Source organism: Gamsiella multidivaricata (assembly GCF_025024155.1).
Source record: "Gamsiella multidivaricata strain RSA 2152 chromosome Unknown BC939scaffold_64, whole genome shotgun sequence".
In the NCBI taxonomy this organism is placed as follows: Eukaryota; Fungi; Mortierellomycota; class Mortierellomycetes; order Mortierellales; family Mortierellaceae; genus Gamsiella; species Gamsiella multidivaricata.
The window spans coordinates 85,724-109,431 of NW_026251772.1; the positions used below are offsets into that span (position 1 = coordinate 85,724).

Sequence of the window (23,708 nt, forward strand, 5' to 3'; positions counted from 1 at the left end):
CTCAGCAATGCCTGGCTTTGGTGGCCGGTATCCGTACCAAGCGTTGCCACTAAACGGCCGTTTGTACGACCGGTCCGCGGTATGCAGGGGACAAAGGAACAACGGCCATTGGGTCTCTTGTCTGTTAATTCTTCATCTTTCTGACACATTCCTCCTTTCCTTTTCTCTCCACTTCTCTTTTTTTCTCTTCATTCTCTTCCTCCGCTCCCTTGCTTCTTCCTGCAGTCTTCAGCATAACTCCTTTCTCGCTTCTTACCTACCTGACTCCCTTGTTCGAGCACCACTATTGCATCTCATAAATTATATTTAACACCTTGTATCCATCCATCGCCATGGTTTCCAAAACACAATCACCCCAGTCCTCGTTGAATGACGACTCGCTATCCGCGGAAGCTGATCATTACCACACGCCCTCTTTCCCTCTTCATACCAACGACAACGAAGGCCACTTTAAAAGCCCTGACTCCTCGGCCATCTCGATTCTCTCTGCCTCAGGGACACTAGTCTCTTCAGATGTCCGGCAACACTCTCCTTCCACAGCCTTGCCTCACCCTCTTTCCCGCACCTCGACCGCCCACACCTTGACTATGGCACAGTCCCTGTTTGACCCTGAGCCCTTTAAAGCCATCCTGAACGAACTGAATGAATATCTGGAGCAATTCGATGCATTAAACGACCAGATCCTGGATGCAATGACCACCTACTGCGAGAATAATTTGGATATGGACTTGATACCGGGATCGTCTTCAGCTGGGCACTTGCCCGGACTCATGAGGGAACACCAATCGAGGGATCTGGAAGAGCACCGTTGGTCCGCGGCTCAGTCGATCGCCGATCTAATATTGTCCGCGTGGCCTAGACTATGTAAGACCGTCACCTCCACATCCCCCGACCCGCTCACGATGCAGATTCAGGCGCAGCCTCAACCACCGTCGCACCACATGATAAAGTTGAACAAACAGCGGACCAAGATTGCCACACAGCTCAAAAATGGCATTGTCATTTTCTGTAGTGCTCAAAGCCTTTTTCAGGAGAGGGCTCAGCTAGTTCTTGACATCTATCAGGTATAACAACAAACATTCGCTGATATCCTCCGAGGAGAAAGGGAAGAGAAGAAGACACCTATCCTTTACATCATTCAAGTGCTAATGGGACTATACATCGAATTGACGGATTTTTTTTAGGACCCCACTGAGCTCGAACGTGATGACCGCACTAGGACCCTTCGCAGTCGCCACTTGAACAGTCTATTATCGAGCACCCTCAGCACAGCCGTAGGGGATCAATTAGCACGGAAACTCACGGAAGACCAGGAGAAGATGGCATTGATTACGGAGTCATTGCAGGGCGTCTGGTTGGAGATCGTGTTTTTTCTAGAGAGCTCTGGTCCGAAGGGTATCGTTACACACGAGTCTTTTGGGCGAAAGCTCCTTCGAATCAGCAAGACGAAACGGCAAGCACTCAAAGTAAGAACCCCGAGCTGAACCAATTGCGTTGCACTACTTCTGACAGATAGTATTCTGGAGCTAACCAGCTGTGTGTTTCCGAATTCGTTTTGCCTTTTAGACCCTCCTAAAGAGCTGGTAGATGCGTAGGCGCCTAGTTTTTCAATAAAAGCTGTGACTTGTAAACATTTGTGAAAGGACGTACATGGAGTCTTTGTGTAGAGCAATCACAATCAACCTGAACAGATCAAGTTGACGGCGTGGCATCGATGGCGAAATGCGTCCAGGTTTTCGTCCGCTCCCAGTCTGGGGTAGCTCGCGCTTTCTTAACCAAGCCTAGTGCATCGTGGCAGACGCGCTACGTTCAGACGTCTCACGGCAGGGATTATAGTACCAAAACTAGGCCGACAGAGCTGCGGTATATAAATACCCATCTCGACACAATCTTTGCGCTCTCGACCCATCCAGGAAAGGCTGGCATCGCTGTAATTCGAGTATCGGGTCCACAGGCCGGGACAGTACGTGGATGCAACTCAATTGGCACGCATTCTACGGTATGGACTATACATATTTGATACCGGTATTGTAATCCTAAACAAAGCCGCCGTCAATTGAATCAAACGGATAGGTGCTAAGAAGCATGACCTCAAAGGCGTCGCCATTTCCTAAACCAAGACATGTTGTCACAAGAAAGATAATTTGTCCACAGACAAGCGAGTTGTTGGATAAGGGCATGGTTGTTTGGTTTCCAGGTACGCGAAGAGTTCGATCAGAAATGTCTACGTTTGTGAATGTTGCCTCGAAATCTTTCCTTAAATCTTTTTATGTCATTTGGTATTGGAGAGTAGGCCCTAGGAGTTTTACAGGAGAGGACAGTGTCGAGTTCCACTGTCATGGAGGCAAAGCTGTAGTGGATGGTCTATTGACAGGAATCGGGAATGTTGGAACGCAAGTGCGCCTAGCGGAAGCCGGAGAGTTTGCAAGAAGGTTTGTATGAACTGCGATATGCATGTTTCTACGTAAGGCTTTTGGTTACTCTCATAGGACAGCAATGCCCTCTCGATAGGACCTAATCTTCCCAACCGTTTTAATCTTCAATTAGGGCATTCGAAAACGATAAACTGGATCTTACAGAAGTAGAAGGACTAGCTGATCTACTGAATGCAGAGACTGAAGCCCAAAGGCGACTCGCTCTGCGACAGGCAGATGTACGTGAGAGGTTTTAACCGTAAACAAAGTAGATAACAAATGTTGCCTGTGTTAGATATTGATTCCAAGAATTGATCTTAACGCCTTATTGTGATCACTAGGGAGGACTGAAGAACTTGTACGAGGGATGGAGGACGCAACTGATCCAGAGCATGGCTCTGATCGAAGCATTGATTGATTTCGGAGAGGACGAAAACATTGAAGACGACGTCTACGATAACGGTGAGCCATTGGGACAAACTATTAATGTCTTGCCTGTACTTTTGTATTAATGATGGCTCGTTTTAACTCTTACACGTTTATTCCGAAAAGTGGTGACGAAAGTTAGTGCGCTCTATAGCGAAATCAAAAGACACACGGACGATGATCGATGCGGCGAGATTCTAAGGGATGGAATCCATGTCACTATCCTCGGACCACCTAATGCTGGAAAAAGCAGTTTCCTTAATTTCATTAGTAAGTTTTCTTTCCCTCCCTCTCGTCTTGTCTTCGCTCCAACAATTAAATGGCAATCTGATATGGAATATTCCCGTCTAATAATCTTACCTCTTACTGTAGCAAAACGGCAAGCAGCAATCGTATCCTCTATACCAGGAACGACTAGGGATGTTGTTGAGGTCTCTCTCAATATCGGTGGCTACCCTATCCTTATAGGCGACACTGCCGGTCTTAGGTCATCACAGGACGAGATCGAGATGGAGGGAGTTCGGCGAGCACAGGACCGTATTAGACACGCAGATATCAACATCGCAATCTTGCCTGTCACTGACTTTCTTCCTGATACTCTGGGGAAGGAGGATAATTTAGGCAGCTCTCATAGCAGTGGTGTCGATCCGATAGTCCTGCAGGCCATCAGAGACAACCCAAAGACTATGGTACTGATTAATAAGATGGACCTGTCGAGGTCGGATGTTCAACAAACAATGTCCGGTATTTGGTCACAGTTATGGCCAGGCGCAGATCAGGGGAGTGAATCTGGTAGTCGAAGTGACAGTGACAGTCATGGCAGTAAGGAACATGGAGAGGTGAACTGCAGTGACAGCAGATCCAGGCTATGGGCCATCTCATGTCAGACAGGAGAGGGAATTGGATCGTTCCTGCAGGATTTTATCAAGACCCTCAAGGACAAGTAAGTTCATGTTGAGCTGTGGTTCGAAAAAAAAAAAAAAAAAAAAAAAAAAAAAAAAAAAAAAAAAAAACGTCGCTATCAACAGTGAATGTGCTTACTTTTTTAATCCCCCCTCCTCCTTTTTTATTTTTTTATCACCGCTGTTTAGATTCGAGACGAGTCTGACAAGCAGCACATCTATCACCCAGTACAGACACAGGAGGCATCTCGAGAACTGTCTGCAATCCCTTGAAGCATTTCTGAGTGCGTAGAATTATATTATTTTTTTATCTCAGCCTGTGCTCAAGCGAATGTTGTGAAGAACCTTATACCTTTTCTGTTTTATTTTTTAACATACATAGATCTCGGTGCAGGTGATATTGTTCTTGGAGCAGAGGAGCTTCGCCATGCAGCCTCAGACCTGGGCAGGATCACGGGCCGTGTTGATGTCGAGGAAATCCTTGACGTTGTCTTTAGGGAGTTTTGTATTGGAAAATAGAGATAGAAGAGCCATAGACAGTGAATGTGCCTTGCAGTAGATGGTATGGTAAAAGAGTGCAGCAAAGGCATAATTCGTCTAAGCGTGATGGGATCAAGTAATATGTCTCTACTGCTTTGTGTTTGAGTCGTTAGAAAACTGGGAATGGGTCGATTACAGAAACATATGGCGGGAGAAGGGAAGATAGTAGCCAAGCATGATCCTTACGTGAAGTCAGAAAATATATGGTCGTCATTGGGATCAGCGCCTGTTAGGCAGAGCGGCGGCTGAGGGAACCACACCACGACCACGGCTATAAGCGATCCACGCTTCATGATGTTTGGGACGGTTAGCATCTGCCGGTATTTGTCTGCTTGATCTGCTTAACAGCTGGGGAAGAAAGAAGGCAACATAACTTATTGTAGTAGATACCCTTTTTTTTCCTTCTCCTTCTCTCGTTTCTTCTTCTCTCGTTCCTTCTTCTCTTCGTCTATTTGCTTGGAAACCTCCGCTCAAACACACTCAGACGGGTTGCAAGTGATACCTTCTCCTCTCCCTTCCCACTTTTTTCACACCGCCAATTTTATTTGACACGCGAATACTACTGGATTGTGTCCAGACGAGAGCCATGACATACAATCAATCTATGCACCCACTTCACCCTGCAAGCGATCCCTTGATAGACGGCAAGCCTGCGATTACCGTCACACGCGCCCACAGTGGCCAAAGGATGTGGTCTGATCCCGTTCTAAAGACGCGGCGCCCAGAGCTAGCCCAAATACGACCTTTTCTCTCCTCCTTATCCGGCATGTACTCCACCAGCCATAGTGATGCTATCCTTTCCAACAGGACAGTTGCCCCTATTGCAGCAGCAGTATGTCGTGATATCCCGTCACGACCCCTTCCCTCGACATTGATGGCACATCACCGCAATGGGTCTACCAACCTCAGTCGGTTTAATAATAATGTTATCAACAGTCTACGCGATCTTGACCTCTACGAAGACGATTACCACGTACTGGATACATATTCAATGCAGTCAACACCAAGGTTGATGCAACAGGCGCCCAAGATGCTGATGCTCGATGACTATAATCTCATATCGCTCGGATACAAGCCGGTAAGAGGAATAGCAGTGCTCATTTGAAGGAGATTATGGACGACCAAATCATATTTACAACTTCCATTCACTCTAGGTGATGTTGAGGAGGCTATCATGGGTCAGTCTGACCGGAATAGCCATAACAGCATCTAATGTACTCGGCGGAGTCATTCCTTTATACGGACTATCAGTTATTAATGGGGGGCCCGCCTGGGCCACTTGGAGCTACATCTTAGTAGGTGTCATGTCGATTGGTGTCAGTTTGTGTCTTTCAGAGCTCGCATCCGCATATCCAACGACAGCAGGCGTCCATCATTGGGTCTATCAGCTGGGATCCGCTAGGAGACGTGCTTATTTGTCTTGGATGGTGGGATGGTTTACGATCGTCAGCGCCGTAAGTCGTCCTCATTCACTTTTTGTGTTGCTAGAGGATATGTCTATATATTCCATAATTTTTACAATTGCATTCTCGCGCTGTTTAGGTATCGGTGACAGCCTCTTTGGCATTTTATTTCTCATCGATACTGAGCCAGATCTTACTGGTGGTGTACAAAATCGCATTGACACCAGCTACGCTAGTCATGTTCCATATTGGCGTTCTGTTCGTTTGGCAGATCCTGAATCTGCTCCCTGCTCGAGGGATAGGATATCTTTCAACCCTCTCAGGTAAGCGATAAGAGAAGACACAGTTCCAGTTGAAGAATAGGTACATGCTTGCATGCTTCTGTAATGCATGGATTCTTTTCGATTAACTGACTAGATCGATTTCTACAGGATTTTTCATTGTTGCGTCTGCAGTAGCGTTAATTGGCACGATCTTGTCGCTAGCGAAATTCGACATGTCCATGGGCCATGTCCCATTTACTGCTTTTCTCAATTATTCTGGAAGCTCCAGTGTGGCATATACCGCCCTCAGCAGCACGCTTATGGCCTCCTTCGTGTTCTGTCCCCAGGACACGGTCGTCCGCATGGTGCGTTTGCCGTACTGCTCCATGATATGCATTACCTACTAAAACGAAGAGAGTAAAATAACGTTGAGAGTAATCTGCCTTGCATTACAGGCAGAAGAGAGTAGGCACCCTGAGAGGACCATATCTCGACTGGTTGTTGGATCCACTGTATCAAATCTCTTGTTCGGGCTCCTTCTGATCATCGCCCTCAACTACGGCATCGCCAAGCCCATCAAGGGCCTTATGGACGAATCGGTCCCAAGTGCCAGAGTCATTTTAGGAACCATGGGTCATTCAACTGGTACAATTTTCGTGTTATTGGTGCTTGTAGCCATATTCTGCACGGGATTCATTCGTCTGGTAATGGCAACGCGAACCGTCTACGCGTTCGCTAGAGACGGTGGCATTCCACGCTCTTCCTACTGGAATCACCTTCATCCCCAAAGAAAGACACCCGAACGTGTCTCGTGGTTGGTGACCGCCACATGTATGGGCTGTATCTTTCCATTCTTCTGGGGAAACACAGTCGCGTTCAACTGGATCGCCAGTCTTGGTTGCATTTCAGCCAACGTTTGCTTTGGTAAGATCGTACGTTTCTGATGTCTCATTGGATGAGAACGCGTCGCGAACTGGTCAATTAATCAAACTTTATCCGTGATTCTCTTTCGTAAAAAAAAAAAGTGGTCCCCCTGTGGATGCGTCTCACACATGAGGGAACCCTTCACTATACGCCTGGCAAGTTTATACTCGGGCGATTCTCCAGACCTTTACACGCTATTTCAATCGCCTGGCTTTTGCTCCTATCGCTGTTCCTGATGCTCCCCTCAACCCTTCCATTGAGCAAGAACAACTTTAACTATACGCCAATTGCCATCATAGTGCTGGCGTTCCTGTTTAGCGTTTCTTGGTTCAAGGCCAGGACCGATTTCACAGGCGAAGCCAAGGGCGCCAGTCGAGCTTCCCATCGCATCTCCTCTCGCTCGGCAAAAGATTTCTCTCAGAACAAGCAGCAGTCCAATTTTGAATGTGATGCGCTCCAATCCATAAGCTCTTTACAAAGGCCTCTACCTCAAACAGGTAGACACGAACACAAGCACCCTAGTTTCGAGAAATCAAAGACATCGTCGCGGCAGGGGCACAATTTCGGGACTAGCGCCCAGACAACGACAGTTAGTCGATACTATCCGCAACAGCCACTACAGCAACAGGAGAGATCGCCATCAAAGCCCAGAAGTGACCACGTCGCTGTGGCCATAGGGAACCAGCACCTAGAAGCAGAGGTGTCGCCCGCTGAAAGTCCCGAAGCAGGAACATCAAGATTGTGTCAACAACAACGCTATGGCCAAACATCCAATTTGACCATGACCAGCATTGCATCATACCAAAGCCATCCGTCCTCGATATTAGGGATCCCCTTCTCAGAGTCGCCAGAGATGTTGCCCCGAGAGTTCCCAGTCATGAAATTGGATCCATCATCCTCTCCATGCTCACCAGCCGCTACTACAGTAATTGTTTCTGTTTCTGTTGCCGTACCAACGCCGAAAAGCTCCGTGGCTTCGGATTCATGGCCGACCAGACCAATCGCGGCGAAATTCAACCCCTGTGTGGTACCTGAAATGTCGATCACTCCACCGCTAACGGACAGTGTGAAGATGAGTTCAAGTAGTAGCGCAAGCAAGGCTGAAGTGCAGTTGCCGCCGACAATTACATTCAACTACGACACTTCCAATAGCATTACATCGTCCTCTGAGACGCCGCTCACCACTCGCCTTCCTCTGGATGCGGTCGACAGTATTTTCAAGCGGGATTTGAGTCTTGGACAGTCCGGAAAAATTCGTGAGATTTTGGGACAGAATGATACGCTGGACAGGATTCGGCATAGCAAAAATAGGGCACCGACACCATATCCAGCCAGTTTAGTAGATGTTGGTGATGATACGCTGTCAGACCACACCTCGTCCACGAGCATAGATGGACCACGCTCGTTCCTCCTCACCAGTCCTTCAAGCCTGCGCACTCTGCCCAATGACGGAGATATGAGGAAGGGGTTAGCCGCCGTAAACAGAGATGATTCAATCGAGGGTCTTCTAAGGGACCTGGGTATTACATTTGCACCTCAGAAGCAAGCTGCTTCACAACTTTTGGTCTTGGCAGAGGTCAATGGGAGCAACGCAGGAGATGAAGGCGCTATTAGAAAAGAGGGTGAATCAAGGACTGGGAATCATGGTTACGACGCCTCAGATGGGTTGCATTTGTCTGGAATGCTTCCGTTGAGTAGAACACCGACCATGCAGCGCAGCGATCATGAATATGGTGCGTCCTTCAAACTTGATGATAGCGACGAAGAACAAGATGAGAGTGACGAGTCGAATGATAATGATGTCCATGGAATTATCATCACAGAGGCCGACGACTCCTATAGTGAAGAGTACAGCCATCAGTATTCCGTTATCTCCAGACCGAAATATCGAGTTCAGGTGATATCTTCTAGTAACGCGCTTTTCGGTTACCAGCGAAACCGTCCCACCACCAATATTCCTTATGCTAACAAGCGAACGAGAGATCCTACTCCGCTACCTCGATCACGCCATAAAGGAGGACGATGCGATTCAATGGAGCGTATTCTAGGTACGCATCGCCAGCATCACCAGCAACAGCAACAATCCAGAGACCCTGTCCAGGAGCAGCTGCAACGCTCCAGAAGCGTGGCTAACTGGGCTCAAGAACAGGCGCGTATCCACGAAAAGCGGATCAAGCATAAAGCCAGGACTCAGGCGCTGAGAGAGCTGCGGAAACAGCATCCAATAGCCAAATTGGCACCGTCAGAGCATTCAGGTTCCTCTGGATCCTTGCATATGTCGTCTTCGTCATCTTGGTCTGCATCATATTCCCGCTCATCTTCAGGAAAAGAAGGGCCCGGAAAAAGAGTGAATCAGTCGCAGAAGCAAGTACGAGGCGCAGAGGTCATGGAGTCATTCCAAGAAGATTATCCACTCGAGTTGAGTCGCTTGGATATTGTGATCCGCGAACAGGAAGACGAAGACGAGCAGGATGAGTTTGGGATATACACAATCACGGACGACATGACCAGCCCGACGGTAGAGACCGAAAGCCTTGGAGCTGGTGTAGGCAGACCCTTATTTCAAGTGTGAACTCTTGTTATCCGACAACAATAAAAAAAAAAAAAAAAAAAAAAAAAAGAAGAACGCGTAGGATGATCCTGAGTGTCCTTTTTTTTATTTTTTATAATAATTTGTCTCTCGAGTCGATTGACCCCTGCGAATCTATCAGACCTCACAAGTAATGATCCACTACAGTCGTCTTTTTTTTATTTTTTTTTTATTAACATAAATCCCCATGAGCACGCGACGCATGGTCCGCAAAGGCCTTGAAATAAAGATATCAGCCTTTGGGGGGTTTTTTTAATTTGACGGGAAATAGTGTAATTAGGGTTGGAAATAATGGATATAGTAATTTAGAAATATAATGGTGCCAGCATCGGGCAACCTAACAGTACGGGGATCTAGCTCAAATGGTAGAGCGCTCGCTTAGCATGCGAGAGGCACTGGGATCGATGCCCAGGTTCTCCAAGTCATCTTACCTTTCTACATCCTTGAAAGGATGTTTTTTATTATTGACACCGTTACTGGAGTAAGCTGTGCGCTGTATCGTTGATTTTTTTTTTTTTTGGAGCACAATTCTGTTAGTTCTAAGCAATAGTTTACGAGTGCGAGAGCCTTATACTCGACTACCTCCTGCAGGAGATCTATGTAAGATATTTTGTGCATTTGCCGAAGATGAAGGCATCCCGAAGCGTAAGAAACAAGCCTCCTCATGAGGTATGAAGCAAGCGAGGTGTGAACGCAGGAAGGGCACTAGTTGGGCCATAGGCTCGATTTCCTGACTAAATGAGCTGCACGGATATCCTGCGGGAATTGACTTTGGATGCTCAACGTGGTAACTGGATTTCCGGATCGGTTGTCAAACAGAGCCAGCAACCCAAGGGATCATAGCTGAGCATGTAACGTAGAATGTCTTTAAGACTCAGGGGGTCCATATGAGAATGAAGACAAGCGGAAGTGGGTGGAGATGAAAAGAACAAAGACAAAGTAAAGAAAGAAGCTGTTACTATCGCTGGTGGGTCTATACATGCACTGCAATCAAAAATGATGACTCTATCTTCAGTCTGTGGATAAGAACGAACGCTACCCTTGGATGCAGGATGCGAGGTCATACACACGAACCAGCAGCAGGAGTAGGAGCAATAGTAGCAGTTGCGCGGCGGGGCAAGGGCAAAGGGTGGACGCAAGCAAGCAGCCCCTATACAAGAGCAACAACCCCGGGATCGCAAGCTAGCCTACCGCTTGTCTAACTTTTAGTTCCGAAGATTTTCTCTTCGGTGACGTAATTTCAGCGAAGTGCGAGCCACTTCCTTGCCGTTTTGACTCCAGTCGTTGTTCTTCACTCCTACTCTCATATTGTGTCCCCAATATGTTCAATGGCACAGATTCGAGGAAGCACTTACTCGAGGACTCTCAGTTGTCGAGTCAGTTCAGTGGGTAATTACCAGGACGCGTCGTGGATTCAGCTACACTCTCAGTGGATCAATATATTTTTAAGAGCTCAACGACTAGTTACTCATCTATCTCCTTCGAATTACTTGGAGCTCACCTTAGAGCGCCGAGCTCAGGAATCTATGCAGACGACGAGAATGTGAAGAGAGCTAAGGTGGAGCAGGGATATCCCTTGACAACCTTGAGTAGTGATTCGTTGGCATTTCAGGGCTCCTCTACTGCTCAGGTATGTTCGTTTGGTTCATATCACTGACTCGTCGCTTCAAGTGAACCAGTCAGATCTTGTAGCGTCCGGCACAAAATTAGGAAATGGGTGTCGATGTGCCAGAGGCCATTGCGGCTGTTCACGGACGACCTTCGCCTTTAGCACGGCAAATGTGAAGTGGTGCTGGCGAAGTGCTTTGTTATATTTATTTGCTAACAAGGGTTATTTAAAAATTGTCTAGATACCATCACAGATGATCGATGCTTCTATACAGGGTGTCAATGGGAGTCGGAAGTTGGGGATGACGCGTGAACAATTAAAGTACTGCAGCACTATCGTCAAGGATCTCAAGAAGCATCGCGATTCTGCACCGTTCTTAGTTCCTGTTGATCCCGTGCTTCTCAATATCCCAGATTATCCGTCTATCATCAAAAGGCCTATGGATCTGTCCACGGTCGAACGGAAACTCAACAGCGTCGAGTACGAATCCGTTGATGACTTTGTTGCGGATATCAACCTGATTTTCTCGAACTGTTACATTTATAACGGTACCGAGTCAATTGTTTCTAAGTGCGCTTCGAATCTGGAGGCTGCGTTTAATAGGCTGTTACGCCGCATGCCAAGAGAGGTGAGTTGTTGATCAAAATGCTTGCTCTTGCCTACTCTTTTTTTTTAGCTAGTGCGCATCGGCCAACGCGTTCTAATGTTGATCTCTTATGATAGAACAATAAGTCCGCTACAGAGACAACCGCCACGAAGGAGACCTCCAAGAAAGTGCCTGCTGCACCGAAGCCAAAGAAAGAATCGATCAAGAAGGAAGAAAGAAAGGAACCCAAACTTGTACCTCTTCAGCTCGTCACCCCTTCAGCAACAGGACCTTCAGCTTTGCAATTTGAGTCACCATTGGATACATCAGAGGAGCGTCGACCGAAACGTGAGGTCCAGGCACCCTCAAAGGAGATTCACACAGGGGTTTCGTCCAAGCGCAAGGGATCGAACAGGTGGAAGACGGATCCTCAGCTGCGGCATTGTCACGCAATCTTGAAGGAGTTCGCCAAAAAGTCAAATGCAGAGTTCATGTATCCATTCATGGAGCCAGTCGACTGGGAGGCCCTTCAAATTCCCGACTATCCAAGGATCATCAAGAATCCCATGGATATTGGCTCTATTCGACAAAAGTTGGAAAGCGACCAGTATGACAACGCAGGCGAGTTCGAAGCAGACGTGCGACTTGTCTTGTACAACTGTTACAAGTTTAACCCAGAAGGTACCGTTGTCAACTCCATGGGACGAAGGATGGAGCAGCTTTTTAACAACAAATGGGCACAACTCCCTCTACCACCACCCACACTACCATCAGTCGAAGAGGTCGCTGTTGATTCCGAGGACTCGGACTCCGAGGATTCGGATTCGTCTGGTATGTTTTCATTACTGCCCTTGTGAAGACTTATTTTCAAAATCAAGTGAAAACCTCTGTTTGACATTAGTTCTATTGGTACTATTTTATAGATGATAAGATTGCAGAGATGGAGAGACACTTGAAAACATTATCTGAGAAGCTGGAAACCATGAAAGCGACAAAGAAAAAAGAGAAGGGTGATAAAAAGTCAACAAGCAAGGCTCCGCAGGAAAAAGTCAGGCCAAAGGTAGCACCAAATCCACCAAAGTCGCCAACAAAGAACCGACACAAGAAGACATCCTCCGCAAAGAAATCTAGAACTGTACATACCAGCAGCGACGAGGATGTCACCATTACGTTCGAGCAAAAGAAAGAGCTGAGCGACAGGATAAACGACCTTGAAGGTGACCAGCTTGCTAAAGTCGTGCAAATCATCCACGACAGCATGCCTCACTTGCGGGATGTGAGTGCCACGTTTTACTTTCAAATTCATATGTTAAACACGCGTTTTGATCCTCCTGACTTACTAATTCAGTTCTTTGGATCATATTGATAGAGTGGAGGTCAGGAGGAGATTGAGCTGGACATGGACTCACTGGATCCGAGGACATTGTATAAGCTATACCAGTATGTCAGGAGCTCAACCAAACATAAACGACCTGTACCGAAGAAAGTGGCAGTACAGTACTCCGAGGAAGATGCTACCAAAAAGATTAATGAGCTGGAACGGAAATTGCAATACCTCGACCAGCCTGCTTACGGCAAAGGTAGGTTACGTGCCCCATACCTTCTCCGTGTCTCTATCTTATTGCGTCTTAATTGGTGCGGAGTGGCATGTCCAACTCAACCTCTTCAACCCATTTTCATGTCTGCAGTTCACGGCACGAGCAAAGGCGATTTTTCGAGCTCCAGCGACAGCTCTGACTCCGGCTCTGACAGCGATGATTCAGGTAGCAGCAGCGATTAGTTTTTTACACAGCCCCGTTCTTTCAATGATAATGGTGTTATCATGCATACCCCGGTCCACCCCCTGATTTGCTCTCCCACCGAAGCGCAACAACTGGACGCCACTCTACCGTCGGCCATCATACTTTCAAGTGACCAAAGAGTTTTTGTACATCGATTACTCTGCTCGTTTCTTTTTTTGGTTTATGGGATCATCAGGAATTCGAAACAAGGCATTGGGTGTTCATTTTGCGGTCAATGTCGATATGTACACACAAACATATCTTGTCATTCACGCTCAAAATATTCATTGATGTCCAGCATTTATGTCACATCAATATTGCAGACGGAAGACGAAGACCAAATAAACGACATTGCCTTCTCACCGGACTGACTTATTAACGATTAGATGCGGATTCTGATCATTTTTATTTTTTTTTCTTTTGTCACTTATGAACTCGCACCCATCGCTCACCTCGGCTTTTACCAACACTTAGAGTCCGAAGCTGAACCACAGGTACGTATGTTACTTGTTAAGACAGCGACCAACTGAAACGTAGTTCACGAGCACACTGGTAATCATCATCAAAACTTTGTAATAACCATAGATCTCATCGCCAGCTCCTCAGGCGGTCAAGTCGCCGGTGCCCATCAGAGAGAAAACCCCCTCAACCTCATCAAAAATCGGGCGCATACTCAAAAGGAAGAAGACGGACGCGTCAAGTCCACCCCCATCGCCACCTTCTACAAGAAAACCGACGCAGGAAAAGTCATGGCTCAATTCATCTCTGGCCTCCAAGGCTACTATGTCATTTGATGTTGCTACCCTGGACCTTGACGAGACAAAGGCATCATCCAAGAAGCCCACGGACGACAACGAAGCCTACAACCAAAACCAAAAAAAAAGCGATGTAGGTCCAGAACACAAATCACATCGAGTACTATGATGTTCTGAATTTACACTGACACTAACTCGTTCCATTTATGTTGCTTTCGTTGGCCGGCTCTTTTTTGCAGGAGATTACTCAGTTGGAAAACATGGAGTTCTGGGCCGATTTCACAAAAGATGACCAGACTGGCAAGACCTCAATTCCTACATCATCAAGGGACGGAGGCGCTAAGAAACCGGATCCTACATGGGAGCAGTTCCAGAGAGATATGAAAGCAAAGAAAGAGAAGGTGCAGTTTTGAAAGCGAGCATTGCAAACCAGAGCAGTCGTGATGTCGATTGGTATCTTTGACGATCTAACATGCATGCGGTTGTGAGTAATTAGGAGCAGCTGCTGCACGAGGAGCAAGTTCGTAAAGAGCGTGAGGCACGAGAAGAAAATGAACGTCGAAGACAGGAGGAGCGTCAGCGCCAAGAAGCCGAGAAAGAGCGCAAGAGGTATGTTATGAGTGGAGTGAGAAGCCTGGCAGCACACTGGATACTGTAATCTGACCATTTGCTTGTTTCAATTGAATGCACGCCCCATCAGGGAAATTGCTAGGGAAGCGTTCTTGAGGGAGAAAAAGAAGCTGGAGGAGATCCAAGAGAAGCGGAAGGAGAATAGGGAGAGATTACGTGAACTTCGAGATAGCGCCCAACCGCTATGCGATCATTTCTTGGTCATGCACGACTTTGAGCAATCGTTGCACAAATGGTATCGTAAGGACATGCGAGCACACGAGGAAGATGTGCGCCAGAGGGGTACGGTCGCCAGGGACGCTCTCGCACAGTTCCGCATGCAGTCCTACCAAGAATCGTCTGCGCCTATGGTCGGTTCACCTGGAGCTGCATACGGGGCAAGACAGGCGCTGCCAATGTCATCGCCTCACCCATGGTCGCCATCGCCTTTGCAGCCCCCGCCCCCTGCGCACTCGCCTCCCTTCCAGGCACCACCGCCACCACCGCCGCCTCCACCGCCGCCATCGTACTCTCCGCCACCACCACCGCCCCCACCTCCACCGCCACCCGCTCCATCGCTCCCGACGAGCGGCACGCATGCCAATGGCAGCATGACCTACGGTGAGGATGACGATATGGTCATAGAGGATGATTAAATTTTTTTTTTTTTTTTTTTTTTTTATGGCCAACGCATCATAATAAACCTGTATCAAATGCCATATGAAGACATATTACAGGACTCTAACTGCAAATCGCATGTCCAGGCGCGATTTGCAGTGACGGGCAATAGGATACGCGTGTATCCTGTTTCGCACTTGTTTGGCGGGAAAAAGGGACCGAAATAAAAATGGATAGTCACTCCCACAAAAAAAGAAAAGCATCTGTCGCGACTTCGTGATCATCAATCGCCCCCTGTCTGCTTGAACAAAGTATTAAAGATAAGAACACCAAAAAAATAGCGGGACGGCCGGTTGTGCATTCATTCAGCATGGATGAGGATACCGCGTTGCAAGAACAGCAACAGCAGCAACAGGAGTTACATCGGCTACAACATCACATTCTCGAGGGCGTTGCAAAATCAATAGAAACTGAGGCCATAGAAACAACAGTAACCGCCGAAGCGACTTCAGAATCTTCGCAGGAGCAACCGGCACAAGATGCACAGAGAGAGAGCTCATCTTTGAAACGAGCCTTCGCTGATGGCGACGATTCGGCCTCGAGCGAATCATCCGCGCAGCCTTCTCAAGCGTCTACTCAACCCTCCAGTCAAACCCTGTCGAATCAGGATAATGCAGCTAGCTCTGAATCACCTTCTCTGTCAAGTAAAAGGCGAAGAATCTCGGTAATAAAGTCAGCCTGTCATCTGCTCGATAAGTCCTCGAAGGATATACGGTCGCATTAATCCTCATTGTTGGAGTGCACGTTTTTATTCTGCGTTATCAATCTAGATGCCCGGAAAGTCCATCCTCAAGCCAATCAGCCAGGACGATGATGGAGAGCATGCAGGAAATCAGGATACTGCATATGATGCGTCGCTTGCAGATGACAGTGGCCCAGCTTCTGATATCACGGAGACTCTTTCATCTACAATGTAAACAGGACTTTTTATAGTATTCTTCAATTTACCTCACTTTGGACTGTATCGGGTGCCATTCATTGACTACCGTCGTTGCATTTTAATAGCGAGTCTTTTAAGCGTAATAGTAAATCCATTTCAAGACGCGTCAGTTTTGCAGCGACCGCCAGGATAAGGTACAAGCCCATTACACTGGCGATGAAGGCAATCGACTTCAATGGGCTATCTATCTAATCTGAGCATGAATTATGTCCGATAGGATGTTTGAACGCGACGAGAAGGAAGACGAACTCCCGAAGACAATGAGTTACTTGGAAGGCCTCAGCCCAAACGTAATTCTGAATACCCCTTTCACCTTTAAGAGTGGCTCTAGGTAAGGATATTACGGCGCGAGACCCTTTTTCATATTTACGAACGAAGACGTTCCCGTCCACTAGTATGCTTACATTCGGTTTGATGTAACAGCGAAGACGATACCAACAAAGCCAGCAACTCTACGGACAGCGTCAATTCAGAACACAGCTCTCAACGTAACGAACACACAGGGACATCGAATGAAAGCAGTGATTCTGAGAAAGAGTATGTCCATATCACATTAAGTATGGGTGTGTTTTGAGTCTTGTGAAAATGATGAGAGCCAGCTGCTGACACGATGTGTATTTATTCTCTACTAGGCGGAGCTTTGAAGTCAGCGTCTATCCTGGCCATTCAGATAGCACAGGAAGTTCAGGAACAGGATCCGCTCTCTTCTTGGGTTCGTCGGATTTTAGTTACGAAAAGACACCCTTTGACGACGGGGATCCGGACACAGGAAGCAGCAGTGAGGAAGAAAACAGCCATTTTTTCCCCGACGCCAACCTTATGAAAAGATCTTCAGGAATTGGAATCTATGGACGAGGGAGGGACAGTATTCTGGGTCCACAGATCGATTTGGGTCTAATGGACGACAGTATTCGTGCTTCGCAGCGCCCAGATAACTTGGATGATGGGACACAGGACTACAGCATGACGCACAGTTTCCAAAACCACAGGTCCTCGATCCCAGAGAGGCTGCCTACACCACCGCGGCCGCATCTTCAACACGAAGACAGTCAGGACTTCACCAACGATTTCACCGACTCACAGCGGTACAACGCCAGTGATCCAATTGATGCTGGAGCCTCGTCAAGGTCACCGCCCAAATTGGCCACGGAAGGCGTTCTTACGGACGAGATGTTTAACGCCGGCCTTTCACCCGTCCTGCTTTCTCAGGGCGATGTCGCAAATGAGATCCTTAAACTTAGAAATGAGTTGGGTTTGGATATGACAGAGGAATTTGCGAAGGGCGACAGATCTGCAGTGGATGAGGATACTGATATGGATATCACAGCACCTATCGGTGGTATCCAGGAGCTGGCTCAGGAGCTTGCACAAGAGCTGCCGCCCACAACTTTTCTGCAAACGGACGACAGCACTGCTATGTTTTCGGAGCTTGGAACCCCAATGGATGTCACGCAGCCGATCGGTGCAGGGATTCTGGATGTCAGTGGCAGTGAGCCTGCAGAGACTGGAAATGACTTAGATCGATGCGAGTTCAATATCGCCAATATACCATCCACGCCCACTAGGTCAGGACGGATATCGTTAGTTCTGGCCAACAAGAGCGACGGCATTTTTGGGCAACTTGTTCAGGACGAAAGCCAGAGTCGTGACAAAGAAAGCTTCCATAGCGAGCCCGCCCAAAACGGCCAGCCTACAGCACCTTCCACGCCACCTCCACGGGCCCCTTCATTTCGTGTCGACAATCTCTCACCACAGTTGCTCCCCCGTCTGAGCCTGGGAACCCCTGGTCGTTTCACACCAAGCGTCAAGGCACGGCTCAACATTTTCCCTGAAGTACTTGAAAAGCAGCTTCAAACACTTGAGTCCTCAACCCCAACAGAGCCAGGTAACCACAGCAGCTGCATAGCAGCAAATCGACCACTCTACAATCGTTTGTGCCTTGGGCTGACAGTTATGATCCCTGTGTTTATTAGTGTTCCGTGCCTCACACGTAAGTCCGGAAACCAGCAGCTTGGCCAAGCGGATATATCGCTATTCCATTGGTGCATACTCTCGAACTAGCGGCGATTTTCAGAGTCGACTCTCCGGAGCGAGTAATGATTCTCATCATACATCGACCGAAGTTCAAGATGAGGTCATGGATATGACTATCGAGCAGCCAACTGCTTCCGTCCAAAGCACCAATTATGGTATGGGAATGGCAGTATCGTATATTGCTATCATCTGGATGGCCTGCAAAGACACCCAGCTAATGGTATTAATGCTGACAATCACGGCCATAGATATTTTTAATGAGACACCCGCAGCACTCGATAAAGACACGGGCAGTGCCGATAGTAATGACAACGAGGAGGTAGACTTGACAGACAAGGGTAGAAACCAAGCTAGTACAGCTCCCGATGGCGGTCTTGATGAGGACTCATTTTCAGAGGTATTTTATTTACAACTATATCCAAACATTTTTTTATTTAGTGTGCACTGAGATTTACTTTGCCTTTGCTTGGTATTTGTATCGATGTTCGTAGCTTCCACCGATCAGTCTGAGCAAGTTTTTGAGTCTTGTCGGGATCTCATTCTTGGACCACCTTAACGCCAGTACTCGTCGTCGAACCATACCCCATCGGGGCGACGACGCCGACTCTTCCACAACGTACCGCAGTGCCGATTTGGTGAAGGCCATGGCACTATCGGTGCAGGAGCTGCACTCATACCGCGAAGCCTGTCGGCTCTTGAAGCAGTCCATTGATACTAGTCGCGCATTCGCGGACGACCAGGAGAAGAAAGTCAGCAAGAAGAACCCAGATTATTTTCGAGAGTTCCGGGAAAGCAATTCGGACACAAAGGAATTCATAAAGGATCGGTTCAAGATGATCAAGGTTCATTCCAAGCTAGAGACCAATGCAGCGTTCAGTATCTGGAAAACTGACGTCTTGAGGGTGCAGCAAGAAACCCTGGAGCAGCATCTCGTTGAACTGAAAAAGGTAAAACACCATTCTGTACGATATGTTTGGGATATCGTTAACAAACATTTCGTATGGCGATGTCTTGTTTATTAATTATCAGCTATCTACTGTAGGATATAACGAATCTTGGGACCATAAGATCCGCTCTGTTGAACGAGAAGGAAAAGGTTTTGCCAAGGCGCGATGAACTTCGGCGACAGTTAGAGGAAGCAACAGAACGCCAGCGTAGCTATGAGCTTTGCGATAAAGAGCAGCTTGCCAGTCTTGCTGAGGCGGCCGAGGAACAAGGGTAATAGATTGCTTCAATAGTACGTGGAGAGACAACGCAAGACTCGTACATAATTTAATGCCCCAATATCTAATTTCTATTACTTTCTTCATCTTGACGCAGATCACAGATCGAGCATTACGAATCTATAAAGGCCAAGAAAGCGAAGGAGTTGACTGACATCAAGGCTAGGGTGGAGAAACTGCAGTTGGCGGAGCAGGGAGTCAAAACTCGGACCGTTGCTGCAGAAAAAACGATTCAGGATAATCAGTATGTGCGAATTGAGGATCTTAATCGGGCCAAGGATGTTTTGAGCATCATCCAGGCAACTCACCATTGGGAGCCCCTTCGGCCGATTGTATCTGGCGAAGCACTCCGGCCTGGCAAGGCACTAGAATTCGTATATGACAAGACTTTGAAGATATCGATCGATATTGCCAAGGTCGGCCAAGACCCACGGGCTGTCCTGGTAGCAGAGTATAAGGAAGGAGACACGATGGATTTTGACTTGTCCCTGATGGACCGTCAACGACTCTCTATATCTGCACTCTCGCCAAAGAAACACGGAAATTTCCAAGAAGTGAGTATCTGATGCTCATCATTGCTGTCGGTATTCATTGCTTACGGAAGCTAATTAACTTAGCGAACTACGGTCTATGATTTCTTTGCATATCCACAGTACGTCGGTCTATTGCGGGATTACACAGACATGATCGCCTCCAAGTACAAGGCTGGAACGGCGATCAGCAAGGTCCTCAGCGACATTAGCCAGCTTTGGTCTAAGATCTGCCTGGTTCGTCGGGATGTCGAGCTGGTTAGGGCTCACCATGTGGTTGATCTGGTGGCTGGATCCGCAGAGAACATCAAGGAGCTTGAGAATAACAGTACTCCACGGCAAGTCGCCGGATCGACGCCGATCGTAGTGCTGGATATCCGAGTACGATTCACAGGGCCAATCGGAAGTGTACGGAGGAGCAGGGGACACAAAGAGAACGGCGAGCAGGAGATAGACGAAACGGGGGGCAATAGGGGCAGTAACGGCACTGAGCCTTCTGTTACGGAGCCGGTCAAGTTCTACCTATGGTTCACGTTCACACTGAATGATCTACTGAGTTTCCCGGGGCCCAATTCTTTTACGTGGCGACTGGAAGTTGTGTATGGAAGCATAAGGTAACGTTGGCTAAGTGGACATGTATGGGTTAGTTGAAAAATCTGATTCTCGTATTTTAGTCTCGATCCTGATGTGTCAGTTATCTTTATGTCTAACGCCGATAGCCTAGAGCACATTGCACAAACAATCGGGCCTATCGTTAAGAAAGGCGGGTACGACATCTTGCGCGAAGTCTGTATCAAGGTCAACCAACTCTTGAGGATTTGAAGAGAATCTCAGGACAAGGCACTCCTCGTATTGTTCTCGAAATAAAATCCTGTAGCGCCCCATCATCCATATTATGCATGAAAATAATGAGGATAGATTTTTATTTTGCAAGAGCTGATTTTGGGGTAAGGGAGAATTTGGATATGTACAGAGACAGTCCTGTCGCGCGGTCCTTGAATATGTCCATCGTCGCCGTCTCTACTTGTTGCCTTGACCGGACTCTTGGTACTTTTGGCCTTGCTTCGCGCTCTGAGAGTCCTGTGAGCCCTCAGAGGGGCCCGAGGCGCGCGAACCTTCACGGTCCTGGGAGACTGGATTCTCGATGATATTCTGGGCCTGCTTGGGGCTCTTTTGGGTCTTTTCGGAGGAGTCCTGTTCGAGACGGTTAGCAGAATTGGCGTTCATGGTGATGTGTTTTGTGGTGTGGTTTGATGGTGAGAATGGATATCAGCGAGGAGATTTATGGTCTTTATACGTTTTTTGTGGCATTTTATGTAACAATGACGAGGGCTGTGGATCTTTATCACGTCTTACAAGGTCGCTGATGCGGCAATGATGACTATAGAAAATGTATGAAAAGATAATTTATCAGATTTCAGTGCATGAATATTAACTAATATTATGTAACTTGATATGGCAAAGAGCAACACTGCCAATCGACGACACACATGAGCTCTTGACTGTAGTTACCCATTCTCACCTCAAGTAATAGTCGCGTCGCGCCTCAGTATGTTGTCAGGTTAAATAACCCTAAAAATATATGGTGGTACGACTTTACTGAGGAGGATTCTAGCCCTCAAATGATCTACAGCTTCCGTATCGACCCAATCCATGCCCATGCCCATGCCCATCCCCCGTATCTGATCCATATGTGGCTGTGTATTTCAGCCATGAAAGCCATGTTGCCCGTCATCAAAGAAAGTACAGCCACCAAGAATATTAATTGGTATATGGTTGATCCTTGAGCTGCACACAATTAACTTTATTTTAGTTTTTATGGACCATTGCAATGGTTTGTTGATCCGATGAACCTTCCATCTCTGAGGACGCTCTTTAAGTCAAGACTGGTTTTGAAATGCATTGCGGTAATCTCCAGAAAGCAGTTCCTTATGAATTTCCACTCATGAGCAAGCTTCCTCGTTAGGAGCCTTCTAACAATATTCACACGATAGACGGCAGCAGAGAGATGACAAATTGTCATGTACATATAAGCGCAATAAGGTTCGCCCTTGTGATTTTCGCCATCTTTAGTCCTGCTCGCGCCAACCCAGGGCGGCCCCAATTATCCTTGCACGCACATGTCGATGCTTGTCGTTTTTTATTTGCTTCTCCATATTAAGCATTGCGATTATAATTTTTTAAAGGCCATTTAGACAACACGGCTGAACACCTCCTCAAAAGTCGCCGGCTCCTGCGCGCCTGAAAGCACATACTTATTCGCGATCGTAATGTTTGGCACCCCTTGGACGCCTTGCAACTTTGCCTTCTCAATCTTCGCCTGGGTCTCCTTCACACCCTGGTTCGACTTCAAGAAGTCCTCGACCTCCTTGCGATCCAAACCAACCTTGACGGCCGAATCGATCAACGTCGGGATCTCGCCACACTTGTCCTCCTCAAAATAGTTCCTGAACAACTCCGTCACCATCTCGTCCTGCTTGCCGTGGCTGGTCGCAAATTCGATCAGGCGGTGGGAATCGAGCGTGTTAACGATGTTGCCGTTGTATGAGAAGTTGATACCTTCTTCCTGTCCGACTTTGATCATCCGGTCCCGGATCAAGGGTGCACGAGCCGGACCGAACTTGTTGGCGTACATCGTCATCTTTGGGATTGGAGTCTTGGAGGCTGAGGGATCCAGTTGGTATGGGTACCAGTTCACATCGAACCGAACATCCTTGTTCTCGGGCTTGGACTTGAACGCACTGATCGCTTTCTTGTTGCAGAGAATAGATACCCATTGTCAGCAGAGAACAGAAATACAGCAGAAAAAAACAAAAAACGAAAAACGAAAAACGGACTCGCCGGTCGACAGGGTTCAAATTACTCCTTACCTCCAGACGGTTCTTGCCAATATAACACCATGGGCACACTGTGTCGCTGACAATGTCGATCTTGATAGTCTTTGTGCTGCTGTTGGTTGCCATTTTGCGAAGTAGTGGGAAGGTGCGTTGTATAAAGCAGTTGGAAAAAAGTGAATAGGTTCTGATGAAAAAAGGTGAATATAAATATAAAATGTATTATTAATTTCGCTGTGATGACGAGTCACGTACGCAAATGGTTGTTCAAACCAGATTAGCGTACGCGGACAAGGCCAAGTTTGCTGTCAGATTATATTCTTCTAACTGGTTTTATCCCTTTGTCTGCAGGGCATTTTTGGAGACAATTTCATTTATGAAGGTTGATCTTTAACCTCTCTTATTCACGATATTTGCCCTCTGTTATCACTTGAGTGCAAAAGAGAGGGATCAGAATGAGGAATTTGCCCATCTTTGTTTTTTGTGGGTTCCGACAACATTGTCACTAATCCCATGCTTGAATGAGTCGGAGGCGTCTGAATTGATGAGGCATTTTTCATTGTTGCATCCACTTAATGCGAATGATGAAGGGATGGGGAAAAAAGTAGATGTCGATAACGATCTCCGTCTTTTTCATGTTAACAGGAGGGGGGGGTGGGGTCAACAT

The 23,708-nt window shown here is 47.3% G+C and overlaps 7 protein-coding genes and 1 non-coding gene across 8 annotated transcripts; 7 read left to right on the forward strand and 1 right to left on the reverse strand.

The window, feature by feature from the left end:
• The first annotated feature begins 132 nt into the window (after positions 1-132).
• On the forward strand, positions 133-1,627 carry BC939DRAFT_460877 (uncharacterized protein). Its single transcript, XM_051556940.1, has 3 exons — positions 133-1,064; positions 1,185-1,466; positions 1,567-1,627. The coding sequence occupies exons 1-3, from the start codon at positions 333-335 to the stop codon at positions 1,585-1,587; spliced, it is 1,035 nt and encodes a 344-aa protein (XP_051409060.1). The 5' UTR covers positions 133-332; the 3' UTR covers positions 1,588-1,627.
• A 24-nt stretch (positions 1,628-1,651) lies between these two features.
• On the forward strand, positions 1,652-4,370 carry BC939DRAFT_269781 (uncharacterized protein). The gene is made up of 9 exons (XM_051551124.1): positions 1,652-1,963; positions 2,074-2,197; positions 2,294-2,432; positions 2,548-2,653; positions 2,756-2,876; positions 2,967-3,110; positions 3,213-3,783; positions 3,932-4,026; positions 4,125-4,370. Exons 1-9 carry the CDS (start codon positions 1,715-1,717, stop codon positions 4,259-4,261), a joined length of 1,686 nt encoding a protein of 561 aa, XP_051409061.1. The 5' UTR covers positions 1,652-1,714; the 3' UTR covers positions 4,262-4,370.
• Positions 4,371-8,699: 4,329 nt separating this feature from the next.
• BC939DRAFT_460885 (uncharacterized protein) lies at positions 8,700-9,465 on the forward strand. The gene has a single exon (XM_051556941.1). It carries the CDS (start codon positions 8,905-8,907, stop codon positions 9,442-9,444), a length of 540 nt encoding a protein of 179 aa, XP_051409062.1. The 5' UTR covers positions 8,700-8,904; the 3' UTR covers positions 9,445-9,465.
• Positions 9,466-9,809: 344 nt separating this feature from the next.
• Positions 9,810-9,882, forward strand: BC939DRAFT_t145. Its single transcript has one exon. It is a non-coding gene; the product is annotated as a tRNA-Ala (tRNA).
• A 1,490-nt stretch (positions 9,883-11,372) lies between these two features.
• Positions 11,373-13,437, forward strand: BC939DRAFT_400644 (Bromodomain-containing protein; the record flags this gene model as incomplete). Its single annotated transcript, XM_051552557.1, has 5 exons — positions 11,373-11,699; positions 11,843-12,510; positions 12,606-12,705; positions 12,751-12,933; positions 13,027-13,437. 5 exons carry the CDS (start codon positions 11,373-11,375, stop codon positions 13,435-13,437), a joined length of 1,689 nt encoding a protein of 562 aa, XP_051409063.1.
• Positions 13,438-13,478: 41 nt separating this feature from the next.
• Positions 13,479-15,458, forward strand: BC939DRAFT_521152 (uncharacterized protein; the record flags this gene model as incomplete). The annotated part of the gene is made up of 5 exons (XM_051561207.1): positions 13,479-13,932; positions 14,024-14,326; positions 14,433-14,594; positions 14,690-14,802; positions 14,894-15,458. The coding sequence occupies exons 1-5, from the start codon at positions 13,825-13,827 to the stop codon at positions 15,456-15,458; spliced, it is 1,251 nt and encodes a 416-aa protein (XP_051409064.1). The 5' UTR covers positions 13,479-13,824.
• A 229-nt stretch (positions 15,459-15,687) lies between these two features.
• Positions 15,688-20,376, forward strand: BC939DRAFT_460895 (Spc7 kinetochore protein-domain-containing protein). Its single transcript, XM_051556942.1, has 11 exons — positions 15,688-16,144; positions 16,251-16,393; positions 16,486-16,554; positions 16,638-16,751; positions 16,844-16,957; positions 17,053-18,305; positions 18,394-18,609; positions 18,703-18,851; positions 18,946-19,401; positions 19,497-19,672; positions 19,775-20,376. Exons 1-11 carry the CDS (start codon positions 15,791-15,793, stop codon positions 20,241-20,243), a joined length of 3,513 nt encoding a protein of 1,170 aa, XP_051409065.1. The 5' UTR covers positions 15,688-15,790; the 3' UTR covers positions 20,244-20,376.
• Positions 20,377-21,997: 1,621 nt separating this feature from the next.
• Positions 21,998-23,225, reverse strand: BC939DRAFT_460899 (thioredoxin-like protein). The gene is made up of 2 exons (XM_051556943.1): positions 23,078-23,225; positions 21,998-22,959 (listed from the first exon to the last, which is right to left on the reverse strand). Exons 1-2 carry the CDS (start codon positions 23,168-23,170, stop codon positions 22,399-22,401), a joined length of 654 nt encoding a protein of 217 aa, XP_051409066.1. The 5' UTR covers positions 23,171-23,225; the 3' UTR covers positions 21,998-22,398.
• Positions 23,226-23,708: the final 483 nt, after the last annotated feature.